Source organism: Crocuta crocuta, unplaced genomic scaffold (genome assembly GCF_008692635.1).
Source record: "Crocuta crocuta isolate KB4526 unplaced genomic scaffold, BGI_CrCroc_1.0 scaffold230, whole genome shotgun sequence".
Taxonomy (NCBI): Eukaryota; Metazoa; Chordata; class Mammalia; order Carnivora; family Hyaenidae; genus Crocuta; species Crocuta crocuta.
Genome location: NW_027527393.1, coordinates 2,453,686 through 2,480,341, shown reverse-complemented (window position 1 = coordinate 2,480,341; position 26,656 = coordinate 2,453,686). Strand labels below are relative to the sequence as shown.

Sequence of the window (26,656 nt, the reverse complement as noted above, 5' to 3'; positions counted from 1 at the left end):
TTAGCTCCTTCTAGAGATAACAAGACTTTTTAAAAAAATTTTTTTATGTTTTATTTATTTCTGAGAGAGACAGACCGTGTGAGCAGGGGAGGGTCAGAGAGACAGATACAGAATCCGAAACAGGCTCCAGACTCTGAGCTGGCAGTCAGCACAGAGCCTGATGCGGGGCTCGAACCCACGAACTGTGAGATCTTGACGTGAGCCGAAGTCGGACGCTTAACCGACTGAGCCACCCAGGCGCCCCGACTTTTTTTTTAAACAATATTGTCAGTAGTCCATACTGGAATTGTATCCTGCGCGCCCTCCCCTTCCGTTGTGTTCTCCCCCATCCATAATTTTTGCAGAATTTCCACAAGTTAAAAGCAGATTATCTGTTTCCTGCCAGTATTGCTACTGTTTATACAGTCCTTTAGGAATGTACACTTTGGGGGGCGGCTGGGTGGCTCAGTCGTTTAAGCCTCCGACTTCGGCTCAGGTCATGGTCTTGCAGTCCGTGGTTTCCAGCCCTGCATCGGTCTCTGTGCTGACAGTGCAGATCCTGGAGCCTGCTTAAGATTCTGGGTCTCCCTCTTTCTCTGACCCTCCCCCGCTCGCTCTCTGTCTCTGTCTCTCAAAATAAAGACATAAAAATTTTTTTTGAAGAAAAAAAAAAAAAGAAATGTACCCTTTGGGGAGAAAATACAGTCTCACAAGATCACATCCTGATCTGAACAAAAGGAAGAATTATGACCGGGTGGTAGCAGGAGCAATTGGAAATGCCTTTCTCCTTTCTGCTCCAGAATTTGGAAGTCTGTCACTTGTTCAAGTTCAAAGCTTTCACCACAAGGTTTTCTACCTGTGTTGAATGGTAGTGTTTGAAGGCAGAAAGTCCCAACTCTTGTAGTTAGGAAAAACACAATAATTTACAGCTTTATTTTTCTGTCTAAGGGACTTGTAGAAGTTCCATAATTTACACATTAGTAACACAGAGTAATTTGACTATTGGAATTTTGCATGATATGCCTGTGAATTAGTTCTCCCCCTCTCTCTCTTTCTCCTTCTCTGACCTCCCTGGTTTATTTGATTCCAGATGTTGACCAGTAAGTTAGCTGAGAATTTTTTTTAATTTTTTTAAATGTTTTAGTTATTTCTGAGAGAGAGAGAGAGACAGCATGAGCAGGGGAGGGTCAGAGAGAGAGGGAGACACAGAATCTGAAACAGGCTCCAGGCTCTGAGCTGGCTGTCGGCACAGAGCCCGACACGGGGCTCAAATCCACAAATCGTGAGATCATGACCTGAGCCGAAGTCAGACGCTTAACTGACTGAGCCACTCAGGCACCCCTTTATAAATAAAAAAAAAATTTTTTAATGTTTAATTGAGAAGCTTTTAATACTTTCTGAAACCATAACTCTGCTTCTATACCCTATTCCCTGGACTTCTCTTGAAGAGCATAACAGATAGTTTAAATATTTATTTTTGTGAACTTCTTTCTCTTCTTCATTTTCTTCAGAGAGTCCCAAGGACTGGCTGGGTGTACAGAAATGTTCAGAGTCCAGAGAGTGTATCAGATCACATGTACAGAATGGCAATAATGTCTCTGGTGACCAAAGATGAGCATCTTAACAAAGACCGGTAAGCTGATGTGAACGGTGATGCTTGTCAGGATCTCTGGGCTGTGGGTATGTACCACTTAACTTGAGGCCTGTGTCTGATTCTTGCATGTTAGTGTATCTGTCAAGATACATTATTTGGGACAAACCGTCCAGATTCAGGATGTAGGAAGGGGAATTATGTGTGTTGATTGCTTCAGTTGTAAACTGCATTCTGGGTTTTCCCTGGCAAGTGATAGAGCCTACCTTGGTCTCAAGAAAACAAAAGTGTGATATTAGAATTTCTAGGGCTTGAGGGTGAGTGTGGTATGTCTAAAATCCTATCATTGCATTAGTTCACCGTGTGCTTTAATCTAGCCCCTTTCATAAATTCTAGCACCTGTTGGTGAGGTGACTTTTTAGGGAGGCAATGTGCAGGATGTAGTTGAGAAAGAGATAGCCTCTCCTTCAGTCAGTCAACAAATGTTTTAAAATGCTTTTTGAACACAGGACAGAGTTTCCTAGCAATATAAGACAGTAAAACAAGTGTCCCATGAATTAGACTGGTCCCAACTGGCTTCTATAAAAATAACAAAATAAGTTATGTTCAGAAATTAGCAAGGTTGGCGCTGCTGGCTCAGTCAGTAGAGCCTGTGACTCTTGATCTTGGGGTCATGAGTTTGAGCCCCACATTGGGTATAGGGATTACTTTAAAAATAAAATAAATACAGAGTTTAAGAAAAAACTAGCAAGTTATTCTAACAGAAGAGATCATGTGTTCTTGGGTGATCTTAACGGAGAGAGTGGAGTCTGAGGTGAGCGCTGAAGAGTTGATGAGGTAGAGGAATGGAAGGCACAGTGTGCAGAGAGATCGGCTTAACAACCAAAGCTCTGATGGTACAAAAGTAAAGGTATATTTTGGAAACAATAAGTAAATCACCTTGATTCTAGCAAAGGTTCATTAGAGGGGGTTCATTAGCTCTATTATTCTGTAGATCGTGTCTAAGTGGGAATTTTGGCAAAAAGTACAAGATGAATATAGTGTTGAATAGAGATAAATCTAAGTGTAGTCTGAGATTTGAACTGGATGACAGAGAGAGAGACTGTGGATGGGACACCCCTGAGGAGGATTAGGCCTTATGCCTCCTTGGAGATAGTGGGCACGTGAAACGGATGGCCCTCTGGGGCATTTACATCATTAAGCCTTCATTATTTTGACAGTGATTATCCTCATCACTAATCATTATCATTTATCCACTTGCTTAATGATCAACATGTGCCAGGAACATAAGTTATCAAATTTAGTTTTTATACCAACCTTATGATGTATCATTCCTTTTTTACAGATGAAAAAATGAAGGCTGACAGAACTGAACATTAAAAGAAATTAAGTAACTTGGCAAAGGTCACACAGCTCCATAAATGGTTTCTGGATTTGAACCTAGATCTGTCCAACTCCACCCATTTCTCTATAAAGAGCCTTATTTTGATATCTAACTAGTATATTAGGGAGATGATTGTTTCTGAATTTTGTATCAGTAAGTAGATGCTATAACCAGATCATCTCCTCATGGCTTGGTATTCTGAAGTTACCAACCTTTGAAAGCAAAATTTGAAAAACCAGCCATTTAAAAAAAAATTCGTGTTAACGGTTTGCCCTGCATTCATGTATTATTGTGTTGAATAAATATTAACTAGCAGTTTTGAATCAGAACTCTTGTGGGCTGGTAGAATATAATTACTTTAGAAAATACTGCATTAAAATGCCGTGAAGGGTGGAGAAAAAAAAATATGCAACTTCAAAATAGTATAGAGAAGGAACCTGTAGTGAATCTAATTTTGTATAATTATTCACCATTTCTTGCCTGGTCAGATGTATCCGTCTAGCCCTGGTTCACGATATGGCAGAATGCATCGTTGGGGACATAGCACCAGCAGATAACATCCCCAAAGAAGAAAAACATAGGCGAGAAGAGGTCAGTGTTGACTGTTAACTCCACAAGAGACCACCAGACAAGCCTGTTGCTGAAGCAAAACTAAGTTGATTAGACCTGCTGCAGTAAGGGAGAGCACCTGGGCAGAGTTTTAGTGGTGTCTCCGGAAGGGGAAGTCAGGAGAGGATATTTGTCAAGTTTTAGGGCCTGGGCTGGAGGATGCTTAGGTGGATCATATGAGATGGACAGCTAGTTAGATGGCACAGGGTTTAGGGCAAAACAGCCTTGGATTGGCCGGACTGAGATGCAAAGTCTTAAAGTCTTGAGGAGGAAGCTGTGGATGCTTATTCTATGTTGGGTGGTTTATGGTCTTATCTTCCAGATGCAAGGGTTTCGTGGAGTAAGCAGCACGTTGGATTTTGGGTGTTCTCAACCTTGTTTAACACGAGATTGGGAAAGTATGTTGCTCCGAGACTTGTTTTAACACAGGGACAGGAAGCTGTTGGTTTCTGTTCTCACTAGTATGTGGACAGAGATGGTATGGCTTTCATTAGAACAATGGCTAGATCTTGAAGGGATTCTCCATGCTGGTTAAGCTCTTTAGAGGAAAGTTCTGTGAATCACAAATATAATCAATATTCTAATAATCAGTGAATTTTCCATTAGTATTTTAATTTATTGGTTACAAGTAAAGAAAAATATTTGTAATAGTAAGTAATGAACATCTATAAAATACTAAATCTGTGTCAATATGGGCTCTAAATCCAGAGTCCAAGGCCAAGGAGGGACACATATTTGAGGCAGAGTTTGGAAGATCCAGGAATTTTGTTTTTGATTTTGTTTTTGTTTTTATGTTGCATAGTTGGTTCTCCACTCAGGGATTATTGCAAACTACTTTTATCATAGGAGTTTGGTAATAAATTCCTAAGTGGATGGATCCTTCCATCACCATGGCTTAACAGGGTAGGTGGCTTGAATAGCTGTTCTCAGAGGTGAGGGAGACTGGAGTTCAGTAGCAAAAAGTATTTTTATCTCTCCAGAGACAAGAAGATCCACAAGGAATCCCAGTTTAGGAGTTCTGACATTATGGGAACAAGGGAAATCATGTAAGGGTGTTTTCTTCCTGCCAAAGTGCAGATCCAGAATACAGCTTCAGCACCATGACAGTTTGTGAAAAAGGGAGGAAGCTGAGAAATGTTTCTCTGTAGGAGTCGAGACTGTTGGGAATAAAGAATTCCTAGATTGATTGGCAGAATTAATTAAAAAAAGAAACGAATTAGTTCAAGAGATGGAGTGGCAGAGAGGAATTAGCCCTGAACCAGGGCATGTTGAGTAATGACATAAAGGAAAGGGGATGGGGGAAAAGCTCCCTAATTATGCAGCTGATTTCAGGATGTACGGTAGTTTTAGTCAAGGATGAATGTGGACATTGTGGAGGAGAAATGGTATATTGAAGTACCAGAGGGTCATCAGAGACTGTAGTGACACAGAGCAAGGAGAAAAGACAAACTGTCCCCATGAAGATACATGATGAATTTGAGCTTCCTCCACAGAGGAGCAAAAAAAGAGCCCATAGGAGGCTCTCCAGCCTCTGAAGATGAGAGAAAACCTGCTACTGTCTTGACGGGAGGGAGGCCCGGCCAGTGACACCTCGTGGAGGGGCCTAGTAGGGACGTGGACAGTCAGTGCTGCTGCCTTCCTGGGTGTCCTGTCCTGGCAGTGATGAGAATTTTCCGGCCTTGTGGTGCTTCCTGGCTGCTGCCTCTCCTGTGTTCCCTGGGAGACTCAGTGCCATATTCAGAAGGGAAAGGGAAAGCATCTTGAACAACCGCAAGTTCTTGGACAAGAAACCAAAGGTTTGGAAGAGTGCTGATATTCCATTGCCTCTTCCTGCGGCTGGTTAGGATTTGGGAACAGAGAGATCTGGAAGGTGAACAATTCTTTATGCAGATGGTGTTTATGAACAAGATTTGGATGTCTGAACCATGCATTAAGATAATTAAATGCGAGTTTCTTGGCTCAAGGTGGAATGCACATAATGAGAACCAGGCAGCAGCATCCGCCCAGAGGCTAGCTAACTGGATCAGGAAGGCTTACACTGAAGTAGGAGGGAGGAACATATTTGATAAACTTGGAAGTCCGATTGCCTTGAGGGAGAGTAGGTTTTAAGATGAAAAGGAAAATGAAGGCATGGAGGAGAAAATTTAGGGCCAAAAGCAATACTTGCTGTCTGATCCCCTTCCTAAACAAGATAAAACAGACTTTATATCATAACCTCAGTTGGTGACTGATGCCTGGTAAGGATCATTGGGAAGCAGTGAGATGGAAATTGAGCCTGGAGTACAGCAGTAGCAGGTTATGTTCTTTTGCCAAGAGAAAAACATTAAGTGAGAAGGCAGAATCTTGGTATGTATGTATCTTCTAGGGTTAAAGTTGATAAAAGTTGCTTAAGAACCAAGACGTTAAAAGCGGAAGAACCAAACTTTATTATGGGAATGAACATGGCAAAATAGTGAAACTGAAAAATACAGTGAACGTTTCATAGAGTGCTTATTATGTGCCAGATACTGGAAGCTTTACACATACTCCCTTCCTAACCCTCACATCAGCCCGTTCAGGTAGATGCCATTGTTAACCCCCATTCTGTAGATGAGAAACCTGAAGGGCAAAGCGATGAATAACCTTTAACCTCAGGGTTCCACTGACAGTAATGGGTGAGTCAGGTTTCAAACCCTGTTTGAATCTGTAGTTTGCAGTGAACTCTTACACTGTTCCTTACCAGTGATGTGTGAAGATGCATAATGCTTTCTAGATACTGGTCACAAAACTGACCTAGACATTTGCTAGAAACTTATTCAGCTCAGGACTTCAGGCAAATTCTTTTGACATGCTTTACTCACAGGAAGAAGTGTGTCAAATTAGAACAAATATCACTCTAGAGGCGCCTGGGTGGCTCAGTTGGTTGTGTCTGACTTCAGCTCAGGTCATCATCTCCTAGCTTGGGAGTTCGAGCCCCCATGTTGGGCTCTGTGCTGACAGCTCAGCCTGGAGCCTGCTTTGGATTCTATGTCTTCCTCTCTCTCTTCCCCTTCACTTGTGCTCTGTCTCTCTCTCTCAAAAATAAATAAACATTAAGAAAAATGAAAAAAAAATTAAAAAGGAAAATTATCAGTCTAAATCTGTCTGTGAACAAGGCAAAACTCAGTATAGAAGTGGAGGTGGCAGAGCCCACCACCAGGAGGGAAAGTCTGGCATACGCAGCTGTGCACCCTTCAAGTTTAGTGAAGTTGTTTTCAGAGGGTTCATTTAAAAAGGTAGTCACTGGGATGCCTGGGTGGCTCAGTCAGTTAAGCGTCCGACTTTGGGTCAGGTCATGATCTCGCGGTTTGTGGGTTCGAGCCCAGCGTCAGGCTCTGTGCTGACAGCTAGCTCAGAGCCTGGAGCCTGCTTCGGATTCTGTATCTCTCTTTCTCTCTCTCTGACCCTCCCCTGCTCACGCTGTCTCTCTCTCTCAGAAATAAATAAAACATTTAAAAAATAAACAAACTGAAAAGGTAGGCACTATTCTTTGACATACGTTGTGAACAAGGAATATTGATTACCCAAAAGGTCTCGAAATACAGCCTGATTATATAATAACAGAGGATATCAATGAATTTTAGATCCAGAAAACCTCTCGATTTCAAGAAGAGAGCAACAGCATATTATTATCTGTTTTGTTTTTTAAAGGACAGAGTAATTTTAATCAACTGGAAGTTTATTAGATGTGATCATCAAAAAGCTGATTTGGTCTCAGGCTGCCTTTGTAGAAATACAGTCTCTAGCATGATGGAGGTGCCGGCCCCATTCTCTCTTAGACCACACCTCAGGCACTATGTTCAGTGCTGGGTGCATTACCATAAAGGGAATAAAATAATCCAAAAGTTTAGATGTTTATATACCTGTAAATACATATTATTTACTTCATTCTTTTCAAACAAAGGCAACGGACAAATGTGTGGTTTTGGAATAGTGTAGACAAAGGCAGTCTATTTATACAGATGCCTTTAATTTTTGAAAATGCAAAGGTTTTTCAAGCATTTTGCTGCAGTTTATGAAAAAGAAACAAGCGAGAATGCAGACACACGGTACCGTAAATTTGATACCGCTGAGGCCTGTCCTGTATGGTGCTACAAGCCGTTCAAGATGGTGGTGTTACTTAGAGATCATGCTGTTGACACAAACGCAGTTCACTCTGCCAGTCGTTGTGTTCTGTAACAGTTTTCTTCCTCCCAGTGATAAATGTACATTTTTATTTTTATTGCTTTTCCCCACCTCACTATTTGATTTTATATGGGGCCTTTGCCACTGTTCTATAACCACTTTGCCAAGGAGCCTCACCTCCGGGTAGAAGAACTGAAGCGGATTAAGAGGTGTAGGATGAGGATGGTGAAGGGATCTGAAGCCATTTGAGAGTAAGTTGCAGACCTCATGCCCCCAACATGTGATATATTTTTTTAATTTTTTAATTTTTGAGAGAGCATGAGTGGAGGAGGGGGCAGAGAGAGAGAATCTTAAAGTGGGCGTCATGCTCAGCATGGAGCCCAACGCAGGGCTCGATCCCATGACCTTGGGATCATGACCCGAGCCCATATCAAGAGTCGGCTGGTCGTCTCACTGAGCTGACCTCACCCAGGCACCCCAAGATACGATATTTTAGAGAGACACTGGAGCAACACAGAAATGGAGGAGGAAGGAACAAGGGTGGCTCCTGGGACCTCAGAGAATAGGAAGAGGTACAGAACACCCTCTGCTGTCTCATTCTCTCATCTCTGGTTTGGGCTCTCCCTGGCTGGTACCCGTGCTTCTCCCTCCTAGCCTCTGCTGGACAGGTCGTGCAGATGTCCCTCAAGTGGCTGGTTTGGGGTACATGACCTTCTCTTGGACTGGTCACTGTGGCCACAGTGATTCTGGCCTAGCTGGGTCACTGCCCACCTATTGGATGCTATGTTTGTGAGGGGTGAGGTCAGGCCTGCTGGACATTTGGGCAGCCTCTGGAGGAGCTGGAGTCCCAGCCCTGGACATGTGTATGAAGGGAGGGCAAGAAGTGATCAGTGATGCTGTCAGATGGCTCAGATACTACATGGATGGTGTGGCTATGACCTGTGCATCTGTGACCCTACAAAATACTATCGTGTCGTTTCCTTTATGTTAATGACAATAAGTGCCCGTTTGTATAGTGCTTTATGTTATGCAACAAAAATATTAGCAGTGGGAAATGAATATAATAATACACAATTTCTTTGAGCTTTATTATTCAGTGTTACTTTCCTGTTCTTGTTCTCAAGTTTCCTTTGAACTCCAGTATGCTTATGATTGAAATTTATGTGGGCATCTTGTGATTCGTCCACAAGAGGTAAAACCTTGGCCTCACTTCTGATATCTCTGTTATCATCTCACACCCTCCTTGTTGTCTTTTCTTTCTTTCTTTTTCTTTTTTTTTGGTGTCTGGTCTGCTTCAGGCCACAAAATAAGTGCTCACTGAACCCCATGTGAATAAATACACATTTCTTTAAAGTATACAACTGCCCTCTTGTAATCTATAAATATCGTCCAACATTTGGACATCCTTTGAGGAGCTGTTTGTAAGAGTTTGAGCCTACTATTTGGCTTTTGTAGTTGAGTTGTTAATTAGATAAATGTGATCATGAGTAAAATAATGGTTTGGTATTTCAGGAAGCTATGAAGCAGCTAACACAGCTCCTTTCAGAAGATCTCAGAAAGGAACTTTATGAACTTTGGGAAGTAAGTATATGTGATGAGTTGCTTTTTACTGTGATTGAGTTTATATGGATCATCAATGTTTTAGTTGTCTTGGATTATCTTAATGAGCTGTCTCTAACTTACTATTGTCTTGTTTGGGTCTATTTCTCACCTCCTGGCTGCCGCAAGGATTTCTCATGGCTAATAGAAATTTTTCTTCCCTCCAATCTCCCCCTTTCCCCTGGGGAGACCATAATGCCTGGTGCAGATCTTGACTCAGCCCCTGGATTTCCTCTTGCATTGTTCTCACTCCCCACCCTGCCAGCCTGCACCTGCCCACCCATTTCTGGTCCTTAAAAAGAATGTGGGCCTTCACCACCTCCTGCCCCTGTCCTTGGGCGTATTCCCCTCCCTGAGTCTGTTGCCACCTGTGAAGCCATGAAGGGTTGTTTGGGGCTGAGTGAGGTCAAAGTGAAGTGTTGCCCTGATGCCCGGTACAGAACAGGGGCCCTGCTGGTGCTCACCCCCTTCCAGGTGGGAGGCAGGACGTCTGGAGGGAAAGGGCAGGAAGAGTGGAGAGCGCAAAGAAAGCCTTTGTGCTCCCATTGCTCCCCCTCCTAGTGCTGGTTTTCATTTGTGAAAACAGCAGCAAACAAACCGTTGCCTATTGCAGTTTCTCACTCACTTCCCTCAGTCCACACTGGCCCTTCCTTGCTTGAGCCCCTAGACGCCCTCCTCCCAAGCCCTCCTCCCCCTGCCACCTTCAGAGGCCGATCTTCCACCTTTTACAACCACAGGCCCCCACCCTACCTTGCTCTCCCTGGAGCCTCAGAGCTGGCAGACTTCGCTTCCCACTGCCTAGCGTGCTGGGTCAGGTCTTCCTTTGACTTGGGAAGACTGGGGGTCCTATTGGGAAGTGACCGGGTTTAACCCTGAGTAGATGTGTTATCCTGCAAATGCCATTTTCCTCAGTGGTCTGATCCTGTAGTATGATGTCATTTCTGTGGTCTGGCTGGATTATGGGCTGAAATGAGCATCCTTCCCTTGTGAGGCAGTACACTCTGATGCAGAGAGCAGGGCTGGCCGCCAGAGACCTGGATTTGAATCCCACCTCCCTTGGGTCAGTTACTTGGTTTTAGTTGGCTTGTTTCTCCTCGAACATGAGAATAATACAGCTCCACGTGCCCTTACCCTCCGTTAGGAAATCTACAAAGTTCAGAGAGCCTGTTTTTAAAAAACCTGACCTAACTTGACCTCATACAGCAAAATTTACCTGAATCAACAGAAGGCTGTTTAGAGTCCCCACTCATTTCCCCTTGAGTGAAAATTAATTACCCTTTGATGTAGAAATATCCATCTGTTTAGCAGCTGAGTCTGCCCTAGACCCCACTACAGGTTTTCTATAATAAGTCCCATACATACCATAGTGTTTTCTAAGTTAAAAATGTGCTGAAAACTGAAAGTTTTGTCCTCACGATTTAAGGTGAAAGATTGTGGCCATTAATGCCTACCTTGCCAAGTAATTGTGAAAATTAAATCTGGCAAAATATGCGTGGTATGTAGCCGGAGCCTGGCTCAGGTGGTATCCGTTACTGGATGTAACAGGGTTTCTTCAGGAAAGGGTCCCTTGTGCCAGAGTAGGTACTTTCAAGTGAACTTCTGGAACACTGTGAATTGAGAAATGATGGAATAGAGTTGGGTTGCATTTCATACATCGAGAAGGGAAAGAAGAAAAAAAAAAGGCCCTTGAGCTGATGAAACTCATCCCATGTATTGTCTCTACAAAGGAAAGACTCCTATAACTTAAAAACTTTTTATAAGAATTGGTACCCTTGTGCCTCCTAATTACTGTAAACACAGTGGCAATATCTGTTAAATTATTTTCTCAGCCATCAGTGACTGGCTAAAGTTTACTGCAAAATTTACTTTAATTACAAAAATTACATTTACTGGAAAATTTCCTTTAATTAAGTAGGATCCAAATGAAAACATCACAGGAAGACTTTGGGTTTGGAAAAATATAAAATACAAAACATTGAAGGACTAGATAACCCCCAAATAGGTGACAGTTTTATGATCTCATAAAAGTCAATGGTTGAATTAGTCAAGCTCGTTAAAGAAGGTCCCAGGACAGGCACACAGTGGCCACCTTGGAATGTGACAGTCCTCCTCTCTGGCTAGCACGGCCGACAGCTTAAAAGAAGACAGCATGGGATTCAGTTACTTTGTTGGTGATACTGTGGGAGGTTGATGACGGACGTGAAGGAAGAACATTGTGTACTTTCTTACTTTCCGACATGAACCCCATCTTTGCATGCTATGAAAGGGCTGGGCTCATTTTTCCATTAAGGGCCAGAGTTGGGGAAATGAGGACCATATAAATAAGCAACACATTTTTCAGACAGAATTGGAAATTTATTTATAGAGAATATTATTCATGGCTCTTAAACTTTCCTTAACCAATTCATACACTCCTGTGAATGAAGTAGCTGCTTCAGGTCAAGAGGGGCCCCTGCGGTACAGACTGGGCACATATATTTAAACCTTAGTGTTTATTCTTCGTGCAAGAGGGCGAGTGTGTATGTGTGTGCTGATGGTGGGGGACACATGTGTATTTAACTTGATTTAAATATCATGAAAACCAAGCAGGAAAATGTACTTTCCTAGTATCTAGTATTATTCTGTAAAGAGAGTTTTAGACATTAGAATTGTTCCTAATTTCTTCGACTATTTCTTCCCATACCATGCCTATTAAAGCCTGTATTTCAGGAACTAGAATACAACTAGAATACAACTTCTGTACACAACACATGTTTCCTCACAGCCCACAGGATCTTCTGACAAAAAAGGTCTAGCTCTAGGCGATTACGTCAGAAGAAGATATTCCTCTTCCCTCTTCTCTTTCTGATGTGTATTGAATTGTGTCCCTCTAAAATTCAGATGTACCTCTGAATAAGACCTTATTTTGAGATAGGATTTCTTTTCTTCTCCATTCAATAGTTTATTCTCATTGCCTAGTAAAATATAAAACACATGGTGGCCAAGGAATATTTGAATATTTGTTGGATGAATTGATAGGGCCTTTTAATGATACTGTGAAGGAGGTCTTTTTTTATAATTGTATTTCAAATTTTTATTGTTCATGTCGAAATATAATTATATCATTTCAGGTGTTCTTCAAAGAGGAAGTGATGGCTATGGAGAATTTTTTTTTCTTGAGATAGGATTTAAAAAGTGTTTTTGGAGATGGGATTTTTACAGAGGTAATCAAGTTAAAGTGGGGTTATTTGGGTGGGTCTTGGTGCAGCCTGACTGGTATCCTTACACAAAGGGGAACTTGGACACAAAGATGCGTATTGGGGAAGCGTGATGTGAACATGAGAGAGACCATCTCTAAGCCGAGGAGAAGGGCCTGGAGTGAATCCTCCCTCATGGCCCTCTGAAGGAACCAGTCCTGCTGACGGCTTGATTTCCAGCTTCTAGCTCCAGAGTTATGAGACCATAAATTTCTGTTACCTAAACCCCAGTTTGTGATTCTTTTTATAGTAGCCCTAGAAAACTAATTCATTCCTTCTCTCTCTCTCTCTCTCTCTTTCTTTGTATCTGCCTTTTTCCTCATTCTCTGAGACCTTTGGTACTATGTAGCGGCTACTTTACCATATTCTTATTTTAAAATTATTTCTGTATCCTATCTCTATGACTCTTTACCTGTAGGAATTTTATAAATTTAAAACTGGAAGAAAATCCATGTCCTAGTCCTTTATTTTACATATAAGAAGACAGGGCTAAGGAGCAGTACCTTGCCCAGAGTCTCTTAGCTAGTGGGTGACAAAGCGTAGTTCAGCATTGTCTTTATGTCATGATGCAGCACAGTGGTTGTTTGAACAAGCATTTGTAGTTCTGTTGTATTTAAGACACTATGTCAGTTACTTACTGGTAGTAAGAGACTCTCTTACTACCCTAGGGCTGCTGTAACAAATGGCCAAAAATTTGGATGACTTTAAACAACAGAAATGTATTGTCTCATGGTTCTGGAGGCTGGAAGTCCAAAATCAAGGTATTGGCAGGGCCGTGCTCTGAAGGCTTCCGGGGAGGATCCTTTCTTGCCTCTGCCTGGCTTCTGATGGACGCTGCTTCGAGTTTTGGCATCCCTTGTCTTATGGACACATCACTCCAATGTAAGCCTCCATAGTCAGGTGGTGTTCTCCCTGCATCTGTTATCTGTGCCCAAATTTTCTTCTTCTTGTAAGGATACCAGCCATTGGGCTAGGTCCATCCCAATCCAGTGTGACTTCATCTTAATTTGATTACATCTGCAAAGACCTTATTTCCATATAAGGTCACATTTGCAAGTTCCAGGTAGACATGAATTTCTGGGGAACAGTATTCAACCCAGATATAGGATCTCATATTAACTTAAGCATTTTTATAATTCATGTCCAGTGTTAGTACATGGACTTCGATATCCAATTTCAGGGTTCAGGTGCCCTGTTTACTAGCAGTGTGATCTTGGGCAACTTGTTGAATCTCTGTGTGCCTCAATATCCTCATTTATAAAATGGCAATAGCAATAATAGTATGCCTATCTTATAGGGTTGTATGGTGATCAAATTAATTACTCTATGTAAAGTGCTTGGAATATTGCCCGACACACAGTAAGCTCTATCTTCTGTCTCCATTCCATATGTTCTGATTTGGGTTTAAGAAGGTGTGGTCATTCTGTACCCAGGGAACTTAGAATAGTACAGTTACATAGAAAATGCCAGTTGAGGGGCACCTGGGTGGCTCAGTCAGTTAAGTGTCAGACTAGCTCAGACCAGCTCAGGTCATGATCTCATGGTTCATGGGTTCGAGCCCTGCATTGGCCTCTGTGCTGACATCTCAGAGCCTGGAACCTGGTTTGGATTCTGTGTCTCCCTCTGTCTCTACCCCCTCAATCTCCCCCCCCACCCACGCTCCATCTCTCAAAAAGAAATTAAACATTAAAAAAATTTTTTAATTAAAAAAGAAAATGCCAGTTGATTAATTTCTGAAATGTTAATCATAGCTGTTCACCACTATAAATAGCCATGAGTCCAGAGGGTCACATCTATTTAATGCAATTGAGCATCCTTGATTATAATTTATCTCTGCCATAGAAGTGTGAAACCAAATTTCAGTAAGTGAAGATCAGACATTTTCATTTTTCTCAAAGCATCACTGAAAGAAGTGCACCCCACCACCTGCCTTTCCCCTTAAAGAAGTGTCCCTGTGAACCCTAGGGCATAGCAGGAGCTGCCCCTCATGCAGAGCGCCTGGCATGCCTGCCTGCCCTGGGGTTGTGTCCCACCCCGAATTTTCTCTCCACGTTGCCCGAAGTCCAATCAGTTGGAGACACAGCAGGCTAATGGGTACCGTTTAAACAGTCTCCCTACAAAGGATACTTTGTAGTTCAGGTGCAGTATTTTATTGGGGAGTTTGTTGCAGAGCAACATGAGGGTGCTGGGTCCCGGGCGGAGTCGCTAGAAGGTAGGGAGTGCAACGTGCAAGAGAGAGACCTCATGTAACACTTCAGCCCTGCTAAACCCACCCCAAGGAAGAGGGAGGAGACTTCGGCCTCCCTCTCCTTTCATCCCTTTCTCTTCCCTTTCCCGACCTAGAGTTGTATCTCTTTCCTGCTTAACTCCTTGTTCTTCTGTTGCCCCACAGAACCCCAGTCTGAGTCATTTTGGTCATTTGTCTTCTCCAGTCCTCCCTGGAGGCCGCAGAGTGCTGATGCAAGGATGCTCCCGTCCCGTGCTCTGCCTTAGGGACTGGAATCACTCACTACCCATCTAGGTCTCCAGGCTCTGCTGAGCCTCAGGGCTGCAGGACCTCCTCGGTGGCACCAGACAGTCTCTCTGTCTCTGACCCCACATGAGCTTTCCATCCCTCTCTTCGCCCATCTGCTTTGCCACTTCTCTCCCAACTTAACAGCAAATAATCTTGCCTTCTTCAGTGAGAACATAGAAGTTTCCAGATGGGAACTTCCTCAGGTTTTTGTAAGCCTTGTGAATAATGTTTACACGTCGTATTTTGAAATAAACTTCCCTGGATACCACATCTCCCTACTTCCTTTTACCACCAAATAGGTAGGGCCTGGTCTCCACTCCCTGCCTCTGGCCCCCAACAGCCCGCCAGCGTGATTCAGCCCCACCAGGTACCACTCTTGCCGCGGCCACACACTGCCCCTGTGTGGCTCTGTCTGCAAGCCCTGCTCTGCCCCTGTACTGCCTGACACCTTGGCTACGTGGAAGATGTTGCCTCTCATCCCTAAGGTCTGTGACATTGCTCCCTCCTGATGTTCTTTGTACCTTTCTGGCTTTTTCTGAGTTTCTTCAGGTGTTCCCCCTTCTTCAGCTGACTTTGTCAGAGGCGATGTTTTGTTTCCTTTTGTTTAATTAGGCTATGTTATTTCAAGACCACAATATGTGCCCTGGGGTGCTTCCTGCTACTGAGTTGGTTAGTGTTCATGTGTTTTAATGGATGGGACTAGGCTATGTATGTGTGTATGCCTCCTGAGTTCCTGGTGATGTTCTCAATTCAATATAGTGCTGTACAGTTTTCACTTAACTTCTTTTATGTTATGTCTTAACTTCTTCTGTATAATCCTGTCTTTCTTCCACACAAGGACCCCTGATTAAATAGGCTTTATCGTTCTCTACGCATTTACCTGTCTCAGAATAACAATTGTATGTCCCACATCATCAATTCTGATTATTGAAAACAGTTTAAAAAATTGTTTTGCCTCTGCCATCTCTATTTTCTCTGTATTTTTTTTTATAGTTGTATTCTAGGCAGACTGTCAAAACATTCAGCCATTACATACTGTCTCTCACCCCTTATTTAATCTTAGTTCTGGGACACCTGGGTGGCTCAGTCGGTTAAGCATCTGACTCTTGATCACAGCTCAGGTCTTGATGTCAGGGTGGTGAGTTGGAGCCTCGTGTTGGGCTCCATGAGCAGCGTGGAACCTGCTTTAAAAAGAAAAAAAAAAAAAGATATTCTAGGAGTCCCTGCTGATGCTCACCTCCAGGCCTTATGTCAGTTTCTCCTGGTCATTTTATCTGTCTAAAACTTGTTCTCTTGTAAGTTCTCCAAGAAGGACTCATAGGAACAATATTCTCTAAATCTTGCCCATTTTTAATAGTTCCTCTGTGTTCTTTACTCTGAAAGGTCAGTTTCACTTGATATAAAAACTCCTTGATTCCCACTTTCTTTCCTTGAATACCTTAAATACATTACCCCCTTTCTCTTTGGTCATAAAGCATTGTTGTCACAGTCGGATAATAATTTTCTTTTCTTTATATGTCAGGTGCTTTGTTTGCATAGGTGTCCAAACGATTTTTTAAAATATATATGGTATTTCATTAGAATGTGCTTTGGTGTTGGTCCTTCTGGGTTAATATCCTTAGCTACTTGGTGTGGGTTTTTCATTTCAAGAAAAGTTTTTTGAGTATATATTTTCTTTTACTTTGGTTTTCTTTTTTCCCCTCAAGACTCCTACGTATCTGTCTGTTGGTTCTTCTTTGACTGCCTTTTGTATTTGTCACCTTCTCTCAGACCCTTTACATCATCTTCATTTCTTTTTGACTTTTAAGTCTAGCTTCCTTTTCAATTTCTGTTTCTTTAAGGCATTATTTATCATGTTTTAATATCCCAGTGTTCCTATTTGCTTAGCCTTCGCTGAGAAAATGACTTTTTCTTTTATCTCTATCTCCAGTTTTTTTTTTTAACGTGGTTCTTTCATGTCTTACCATTTCCTGAGCATCTTTTAATTCTTTTTGAAGTAGTTTCTTATAGATTTGATCCTTTAAAAAAATGAAAAATGTCTTTCTGATGTGAATTTTCTGTAGAGACGTCATTTTGCTCCTTGTTCTCTTTATCTTCTGGTAGCCTTGTAGGGGATTTGATCTCTGTGTTTTATGTTGCCCATTTTGATATGCACTTCATTTTCCTGAACTTTTGGAAGGAACTTTGTTCAGACAACTTTTTTTTTTTTTTTAACTTCACAGAGCTTCCTCTTCTGTTTTGGTTTGTTTTTTAATGTGATGTTAAAATGTACGATGGCTTACGTTCAGATATTCCCTGGCTTTTGCTCTTTCCCCACTTTTATCTGGACTTTTTCTTTTCTTCATCTTGTTATCCTTACCCAACTCAATTGTATTATCTTTTTAAGTTTATTTATTTTGAGAGAGAGAGAGAGAGAAAGGGAGACCCCCGCCCTGCATGAGTGGGAGAGGGGCAGAGAGAGAATCCCAAGCACCCTCTGTACTGTCCCCACAGAGCCCGAACTCACGAACCATGAGATCATGCCCTGAGCCAAAATCAAGAGTCAGATGCTTAACTGACTGAGCCACCCACGTGGCCCCATTTTACCTCACTCAGTTTTAATTCCACTCCCCGCAGCTTCTTTTAATGTGGGCCTGTGTCCTGGAGGAGCCCCAGGAGGTCAGACCGGTGAGTCCACCGGGGCTGGGCTTGGGTCAGGTGCTGCTGGAGCACACCTGTTGGCTGTCCTGAGCTTCTGCAGCTCTCAGCTCCACCAGATGCCCTGTTGCTCGAGCGCTATGGCTGCGGGCGATTTGTCTCCCCACTTAGGCATATTTTGTGATTCCTGGCAATGCTGTGTCCCTTAGTTTTGTTGTAAATGCTGTTCTTAAATCCTAAAGAACCTAGGTTTTGCTGCTTCTTTGTTCTGTCAGTCTTTTGGGTCTGTTTCTTCTCTTTTGCTCCCTCTTGAGTTGCCCATGCCAGAAACTAGGAAGCCATTCTCAGCTCTGCCTTTCGCTCACGTTCACATTTTGGTTCCCTTCTTCATCCTTAGCGTTTCTCAAATCTGCACACTTGGCCCGTCTTCATTGCCAGAGATTAAGCCAGACGAAATTCTCCGAGCTTCTCTGCTGGGGCTACAGAGTCTCAGAGCCTGATTTCTCTGCTTCCCATCTAGCCGTTTTCCACACCGAAGGTAGAATGATCTTTCTAAAATGCAAATTTGGTCATGACCCTTCTGGCCTGAAACCTTTCTGTGATGTCCAGTAGCTGCTGGGTAAGCTGAAACCACTTCTCACAAACCACAAGTTGACCCTTCCTCCTCCTTCAGATTCTTCTCTCTTCTCTTCCTCCTGCAATTCATTCTGCATCCTGCTGTGAGAAAGCACTTGCAGTCACTTCCCAAAGATGCCTTATACTCTTACTTCTAGAGCTTAGTTGCCCACACTGTTCTTATTTTTGCCTCCTTGTTGGAAAGTGAAATTGAGAAATGGTTGTACCATTGTTTTTTGACCAAAAAACTAAACAATTTATATTTTTAAAAGAAATGGAATTTCAGCAGAATTTGTTATACAGTATTTCCTAGTGGTCTTGAAATCTTTTTTTTTCCCCCTCACTTTCAATAGAAAAAAATTCCTGGACTGCTATACTTAGAGTATATTCCAGTTCTTTTTCATTAAATAATGAACTTGAGTTTATTAAATATAAATATATAATTGTAAATGTGGATAAACATTAAGTAAACACAATTATTTTAAGTGCTTTTGAAATAAAACAACATATATTTGGTTTCATATTAAAATGGTTTTTCCCTCTACAATTTTCAGCTCTATCAAAATCCAAATAGCTGCCCTTTATAATAAGACATCTAATAAAAACTGAGAAATCTTAAGTGATTCACCTCACATCACCCTGCCAAGAAAGCATGACAGGTTCATTATCCAAACACATCTCGGGTGGAATTACAAATGAGAATTTTGCAGGGAAATCAGTAGGGAACACTTTGATCTTAATAGAAGAACGATTCTGTATCGTATTAATTGGGACGTGAGGTTGTGTGGCGTATGTCATCCTGTATGGAGCAGCCCTCCTGTAGCTTTTTGGTTCAGGTTTGCACTAAGGAGGGAGGGACCCAAGGGAAAGGAGAGTTTAAAAAAAAAAAAATCTGCTCCGCATCCACTGCCTTCACCACCTCCTTGTCACCGGTACCACACACACACCCTTGCACGAAGAACTCACAGACCCCGACTGTATCCTCAGGAGTTATAACCCCGGGGGACTCAATTGAATCTTCCCTGTATGGATAGCAAGGACAGAGATTTCCACTGGAAAGGGACAGCGAAAATTAAACAAGAAAGCCAGAAGTTCACTTAAAAAGGAAAAAGAAACTGACCTTTTTTTTTAAATGGGCAGGAAAATAATTTGAAAGGCATGATATGAAATATTAGCCTGAAGTTAAAAAGACCTCCACCACTCAGGTGGATTAAAGAATAATGATCTTGAAATGAAGAAAAGGTACCAGACGGGAAGAGAAACACTTGGAGTGTCAATATGAATGAAGGGGACTCCCAAGACCTCTGGTACAATGCGTGACATGACGCACAGATCCTTCTTGAAGGGAATGCTGATGGTCAGCCGTGAAATTACAGCCGAAGCGTCTCCGTGAAGGGTTTGTACCTGGTGGAAAAGGGTGGCCAGTACACAGCGTGCTTTTACATGTGGCTCTGATGTCAGTACCAGAATCCGAATTTTCCTGGGAGACCCTGTCCTGCAGCTCTCATCATGCTGCTTTAATTGTCCCTTCACTTAGGAGTACGAGACCCAGTCTAGTGCAGAAGCCAGATTTGTGAAGCAGCTGGACCAGTGTGAGATGATTCTTCAGGCATCCGAGTATGAAGAGCTTGAGAACACCCCGGGGAGGCTGCAGGACTTCTATGATTCCACGGCAGGTACTCGGTGCTCTTTTCAGTAGACACCAGTTTAGTTTGGCTTCCCCCTCGTGTCGTGACTGACATCAGATTAGTGAAAACTGCTGTTGTTACCTTCTGACACTTTCATATGGGGCCCGTAAAAGGAGCTAGTGGGATTCATGGGCAGAGGCGGCCTGTTGCAGATGAGCATTGCTGCGGAGGGTCTGAGCACCAAGTCAGGTTCACGTCCACACCTGCCTATGTGCTGCAGGCAGCCTCCTGGCTTCTCTGTGTCCTCTCAGAAAAATGGAAAGCACAGAAGTGACCCAACTTGAGCCAAAGGTGGGTTTGGAAATTCAAGAGAGAATATATGTGAAAGTACATTATAATCTGAAATGCTTTATAGAAGTAAAGTCCTATAAGATGAAGGTAGGAAAAGAGATGTAAAAATAGGAAACCGTAGACAGCTGAAGTCACCAGTGTCATTATAGTGTCCATAGCACAAGCCTGGGAGCTTAAGCTGTTCTGGTTCTGCCACATACAGTCCATGGAACTTCCAGCAAATTATTCACCCTCCCTTTGGGCCTTTTTAAAAATAAGGGTAATAGGACTTTGCAGGAAATCCTGGACAAACCGCAAGGATGTGCTATTCAACTCTGAGCATGCCTTTCTACTTCTGTGTGTCAACGTGGATGACCATTGCCATCTCTTCTCTGCCTCCCCACCACTGCGCCACTACAGTCAAAGACCTCAGGGCTTGGTAGGGTGTTTTTAGATTATGAGTTTGGTATAGTAAGCTTTGTTAATGTTGCCAAAAGTTCCCTCATTGTAATTTCCTCTCATGCTCATTCTCTTTCCCTCTCAGATCTTTCGTTTGCTATGGACCCAAATGATCAGGAGCAACTGACAAACCTGACCAAGGTCTTGGGCAGTTTTAATAGCTGGGGAGGGTCCTATCCTGGTGACTTCTTGAAAGGGGAAAATCACTGATACCTCATGGTCTTGAACTTCATTTTACCTTCAGGCGATACATTTGTTGTATTATTTTTTCAAGTGGTGATACTGTGAAGGATGTGCATTTGTCTTTACTATTTCATTGAAATGAAAGTAATCTGTTTTATTAAAAAAATTTTTTTCAAATAAGGGTATTTTAAAAATAAGGGTAATTATAGGAGTGCCTGGCTGGCTCAGTAGAGCGTGCAGCTCTTGATCTCAAGGTTGAGCCCCACATTGGGTATAGAGATTACTTACACAAGTCTTTAAATTAGGATAATTATAGAATCGACTCTATAGGGTTACTTGAAGATGTAGTAGGTTAGTTCATGTGACGTGCTTAGAATGATACCTGGCAATAAGCCTTCACTACGTTCAGTGTCTCGGGAAGCTATGTACACTGTGGGAGTGCTGGCTGGTGTTCATGGTGCTTCCTGGGGTGAGACTCCACCTCTCCCCCAGCTTGTTTAGGCCCAGTTCAGCCTCCATCTCCCCAGAGACCATTGCTAGAGATTGCCCTTCTGGGACTTCTCAGGGCCCCTTGTGGCTTCCTAGCGCACAGACTGTGCTGCACAGTATGATTCGCATCATGAGGTTGATTCGATTTCCTTTCCCTCTTTTCCAACCCTGCTACCTCTGCCTCAGACAAGGCGCTTGTTATTTCTGTATCGGACCGTGTCATAACCTCCTCACTCAGCCAGCCAGGCTCACTAGTTCATCCTGCACGTCTCAGGGTTTTCCTCCTTGGCAGACATAGATATTATCACATCTTTGTTTTTAAAACTTTTGTGGCTTTCCTCTTTCTGAAAAGTAAGATCTTGACACTTTCAAGTGGCCTAGAAAGCTTTGCAGTCTGGGGTCACTTATATCCCTGGTCTCCTTTCTGAATCCTCCCTGTCAGAATTAGGTGTTTCCTTCTTTTTGCTCACTCTGCATTTGCCATAATGTTGTGATGGCGTGACTTGTGTTTCTCTTAATGATGTTCTTTACTGGGGCTCTTCCTTCCCAAAACCCCCCATTGCTCAACCTGTCCCATCGTAAGCTATGTGAGGACCAAGACCAGGTTTGTGTCATCTATCTTTGATCTAGACGGTGCTCAGAAATGTTTGACTTCGGTGAATACAGTAGCATTGTAAACTAGTGGTCAGCAAACTGTGGCTCATGGGCCAGGTTGGACTGGTGCTGGTTTGTATAAAGTTTTATTGAAACAGCCACACTCGTTCTCTATGTATTGTCTATACTGGTTTTACAGCACAGCGGCAGAATTGAGTAGTTGGCGAGAAACCACATAGTTCACAAAGCCTAAAGTATCTACTGTCTTACTCTTTACAGAAAAGGTTTGCCAACCTGTTGTAAGCAATGATTGGGTTCCAAGATAGCATATGTCCCCAGTAATGTAACTCTAAAATACAAGTCATGTTTATGTGGTGCTTCGCATTTTAACACTATCGTCTTCTATTTTGATACACTCACAATGAAAAATAGAAAACAAAACATAAGACTACTAGTAGAATCAAAAACTGTGAGAGCTGGAAGGGTTATTTAGCTTAAACTCCAGATTTTATTGAGGAAGAAATGAGCTGAGAAAGAGGGTGACGTGCCCACAGCTGCGTTTAGATTAAAATTCACGTTACTCTCCATTCTGGGGCACTATCTATTAAAAAATTAATAATTGTAAGTAATAAGTGATGTAATGAGTGGTTTCTTATCTCAAAAATGCTTAAAAAAACATTACGTATAGTTAGGGAGAGATGAAGATGTACATGGCTACCCTTATGAGGATTTTTTAAAAGTAAACCGTACCCCCACCATGGGGCTCGAATTCAATGGCCCCAAGATAAAGAGTCTCATGCTCTACCAACTGAGTCAGCCAGGCGCCACTCCCCCTTTATTAGGATTTTGAAGGGGACTTAAAGGCTGTAGTTTGATAACATTTACATTTTTATTTCTCTAATTCAATCAATACTTAGGGCTCTCTTTTTCTCTCTTCTTTTTGAAACTTTGTGTTTTGAGGAACAGTATGGAGGCCATTTTGGCTAGTGGGCGTGGATGAGACGAGAGGGTGGCAGCTGAGGCCAGAGAAGTGGGCTGATGCCCTGCCGACCAGCATAAGAAGTTGGCTTGTGCTCTGAGCAGGATGGGGACCCCTTGGTGGAGGTGGGCTGCAGGGCGAGTGTGATCTGACTTGTGTTTTGGAAGTCACTTGGGCTGGAAGCAGGGAGACCAGCTGGTGGCTGTTGCCTGTGAGAAATGATAGTGGTTTGAGCCAGGTTGGTAATGATAGAAAACACCAGGAATGGTCAGATTCTGGATATATTCTGAATATAAAGGTCAACAGAATTTGTGTAGGGGTGTTTATGAGAGAAGTCCAAGGACTTTCGTCTGAGCAATTATAGAAGAATGGAGTTGCCACTTAAATGGGGAAGGTGGAGGAAAGATGGGTTTCAGAGGAGAAAATCAGGGATCCCAGAATCCAAGGGAAGAGACTGTTTCAGGAGGGGAGGAGTAGTCATCAGATTCAGCAACGTGTTGCTAATTGGTGTGTCCTCAGTAAGAGCCATTTTGGTGCAATGGCAGTAATAGTTTGACAGCATGACCTTTACACAGTGGGGCAGAGGGTGGCCTGGAGGCAACGGGAGTGTACAGGGCAGACCCAGGCTCAGTGACAAGAGACATGTGAGAGAAAGACATCCATGATGTGACAAGGCTGCAGGGAAAGCCGTATCCTCAGGACAAGCCAGGCAATCAGGGCAAGGAAGTAAAGGGAACATTCAGAGAAGAGGTTGAGGACAGAGAATAGATGGAATCGAATTTGGAATGAACCGTAAACAACAAAAGGCACTGGCAAGAAATAACAGGGAGGAAGTGCTGGGTTTAATAATCCCGCATGCCAGCCGCCTTCAACCTGAGAAAGCTTGTAGGCAGGTTGCTGCCCAGGGCAGAAATCTGGGAGGGCCTCGGAGCAGGGAAGACAGCACAGCACAGTGGGTTTTAGTGCAGAAGTGTGCAAGAGACACATTTGCACCCCGAGACAGCCTAGACCTTCTGGTCTTCCTACTTGTCTTTTTATATGTATGTTCTTTGTTCCCCTCAGTTGTGGTATCAGAGTGGGTAGAGATTGTGTCCAGCTCTCTGCCTGAGGAAGCTTCCCGTAGCTCTGCCTAATGAGCAGTTCTTTGCCCGACTCTCATCCCTAGTGCGTGGTGGCATCCTGGGTGATGGAGCATAAGCTCCACGTGGTCCTTTGTCCAGGACCTGGAATTGTTTTCTTCTGCGTTGGAGTCCATCACAGAACCCAGCCCCTGACAAGCCTAGAAGCAAGCTGGAGGAACTGATGTATTCTCTTGTCAATATCTCTTTCCCTGTCTTCTTGCCCTGCAGGAAAATTCAGTCACCCAGAGATAGTCCAACTTGTCTCCGAACTTGAGGCAGAAAGAAACGCTAACATAGCTGCCGCCGCCAGTGGGCCCCGCTCCTGATGTGTCCTGTCTGTTGCTGCCCTCCTGTGACAGACATTGTATTTTTCCCTTTCATGGTGTTGTTTTGCTACTGTTGCTTTGTTGATTCCCCAGATGCAGGTCTGTTTATTTTCCATTGCCTGGACTCCACTAAGAAACGTGATACAATCTGGATAATAAAAGAAGGCTACAGAACAGGATGTGGTCCTAAAAGTGCCAGGGATGAAGCCTGTGGGTAGTGGGGGGAGTTTTTTTATGAACCAACTAAATAAATTTTTAAAACCTTAAACTTTGGACTATTTATTGGACATTTTGAATCACTTTATTCTAAATTAATAACCTAAAGCCCTTTAGGCCAGATGCATGCAATGATGGAAACTTACGCTACGATTGCTTTTAAGAACAGAGTCTTCAGCTGACTTGGTGGTAAGGATCCAAGAAAAGGAGTGTATCCTGATGCACTTGTGAAATGCTGCTTTGTTCAGGCAGTCACCCTGTGGAGCCACATTGTTCATTTCGCTGCGAACTGCTTTAGGCCCCTGATCATGGATTTGTAACCTGGCTAACAGGTTCTGCCTCTGCCCCTAATCCTTTCTGTCATTTGGGGATATAAATTCAGGCATACAGTTTCAAATGCCGTTTTGTCTTCCTCTGTGTATTTTTCCCTGATTTATACATATTCAGACCTTGATTATAAGAACGTTTATCACCAGGTAAGAAATCTGTAATCAGAAGAGTACCGTTGGGGTCACTGCACCTTATGTAGGGAACATGTCCGACTTGGTTTCTTCCCCTCGTTTCCTTTCATTGGATGTGTAACCCACCCTGCTTGCCTCTAACCGAGGCACAACCGTGGAATGGCAAGGAAAAGAAGACCATCCATGCAAACCTGCTCGGTATTTTGGTGTGAAGCAATGATGCGTGTCCCTTTAATTCAAATGTCAGTTTCCATTTGAAGAAGGCCTGTTAGTCTGGCATGACGAGAGTATTCTAGGAAGCGTTTCTTTGGAAACTCTTTGCAGTATCCATGGATACCTAATCTGCAGGAAGCAAAGTGCATGATCGCTTCAGAAGCAACACACGTGTACATATAACTGTTCTGTCTTGAAAAGAGCAACGCTGTTTGCTTCAAAACACTGATGCATCATAGCAACTGTATTTAAAAAGTGGTAAATGGTTGAAAATCTAGGTCTATTACTAGAGATACGATTAGTAGGAAAATAGAAGCCCATCTATCAGTATTTTGGAGTTTTTTCTCCTGGCATGAAAACATGCACATAAAATAATCACAGGTAAAAGGTCAAATATTTATAACCAGAAGATTTTCTGCGGCTGTGAAGTTTTACTTGTGATGTTTTTGTTTGCCTGCTGAAATTTTCACAAATCCATAGACTAGGAAGCCTGTACTGGGTCGGACTTAATACTAGTCACCTAATCACCGTCTCAGTTTCCCATCTACTTAACAAGCTCACACCTGTCCTAAACCTTCCTTGTCGGAGTAATAGGTTTAAAAAGAGAAAGAAAATGTAATGGTGCTATAAATATCATTTAATAAAGAATACAACGAAGATCAGTAGAAAAAGATAGTTACTGAATTCATCAGCCAAGTCTACAAATATTTGAGCATCATTGCCTAAAAAAAATTTTTTTTTCTCTTAGAAGATACTTTCTACTTGTCTGGAATCAATCTTCTGAATAACAAACCCTATGGTTATGATGCACTACAAAAAAAAAATATTATTGGGTTGAATTCAACAAAAAGGAATTTGCTACCTCCTTGTAATGAACAAGAGACTACCCCACTCAAAAAGAGGACACGGTGGAAAGGCGGGGCTGCAGGGGGAGATGGAGGGGACCCTTCTAAGGCTGGCTCTCCCTGCCTAGACCCCGGGGGGCGTGGGGGCTCTTTTTCAAAAGCAGTTCCTTCTTTTTCCCTTGTGGACTGGCATTTCCCCAGGTGTTACATAATTCTATTTGAAAATTTTCGATTCTAGCAGAATGTCCAACCTGTTCATCTCAGTCTGGTGGTGATGTGTGCTCACAGATAAATGCGTGATAAAGTGCCTTGTGGAAAAGCATCCTCTGTGCCCAGCATTTTTATCTGAGTAATTTGCCAGTCTTCATATTCAAAGTGAAAGTGGGACGATTTGGGGCGGGGGAGAGTTACGATGATGTTATTTTTGGGTTGCCTTGATCCCTACTCTTTATGGTATGAACTAAAAACATGTACAGAATTTTTACCATTCTTAGATATTATTAA

At 42.7% G+C, this 26,656-nt stretch overlaps 1 protein-coding gene across 2 annotated transcripts; it reads left to right on the top strand.

Annotated features, from left to right (window-relative positions):
* Nucleotides 1–1,494: 1,494 nt before the first annotated feature.
* HDDC2 (HD domain containing 2) lies at nt 1,495–24,685 on the top strand. Of its 2 annotated transcripts, XM_077752706.1 has the most exons (6): nt 1,495–1,612; nt 3,443–3,545; nt 9,219–9,287; nt 19,846–19,984; nt 20,811–20,866; nt 24,320–24,428. In XM_077752706.1, exons 1-6 carry the CDS (start codon nt 1,554–1,556, stop codon nt 24,341–24,343), a joined length of 450 nt encoding a protein of 149 aa, XP_077608832.1. In that variant the 5' UTR covers nt 1,495–1,553; the 3' UTR covers nt 24,344–24,428. The 2 variants fall into 2 exon arrangements, with proteins under 2 accessions (XP_077608832.1, XP_077608823.1); XM_077752697.1 differs by lacking the exon at nt 20,811–20,866 and having other exon boundaries at nt 24,320–24,685.
* The last annotated feature ends 1,971 nt before the right edge of the window (nt 24,686–26,656 follow it).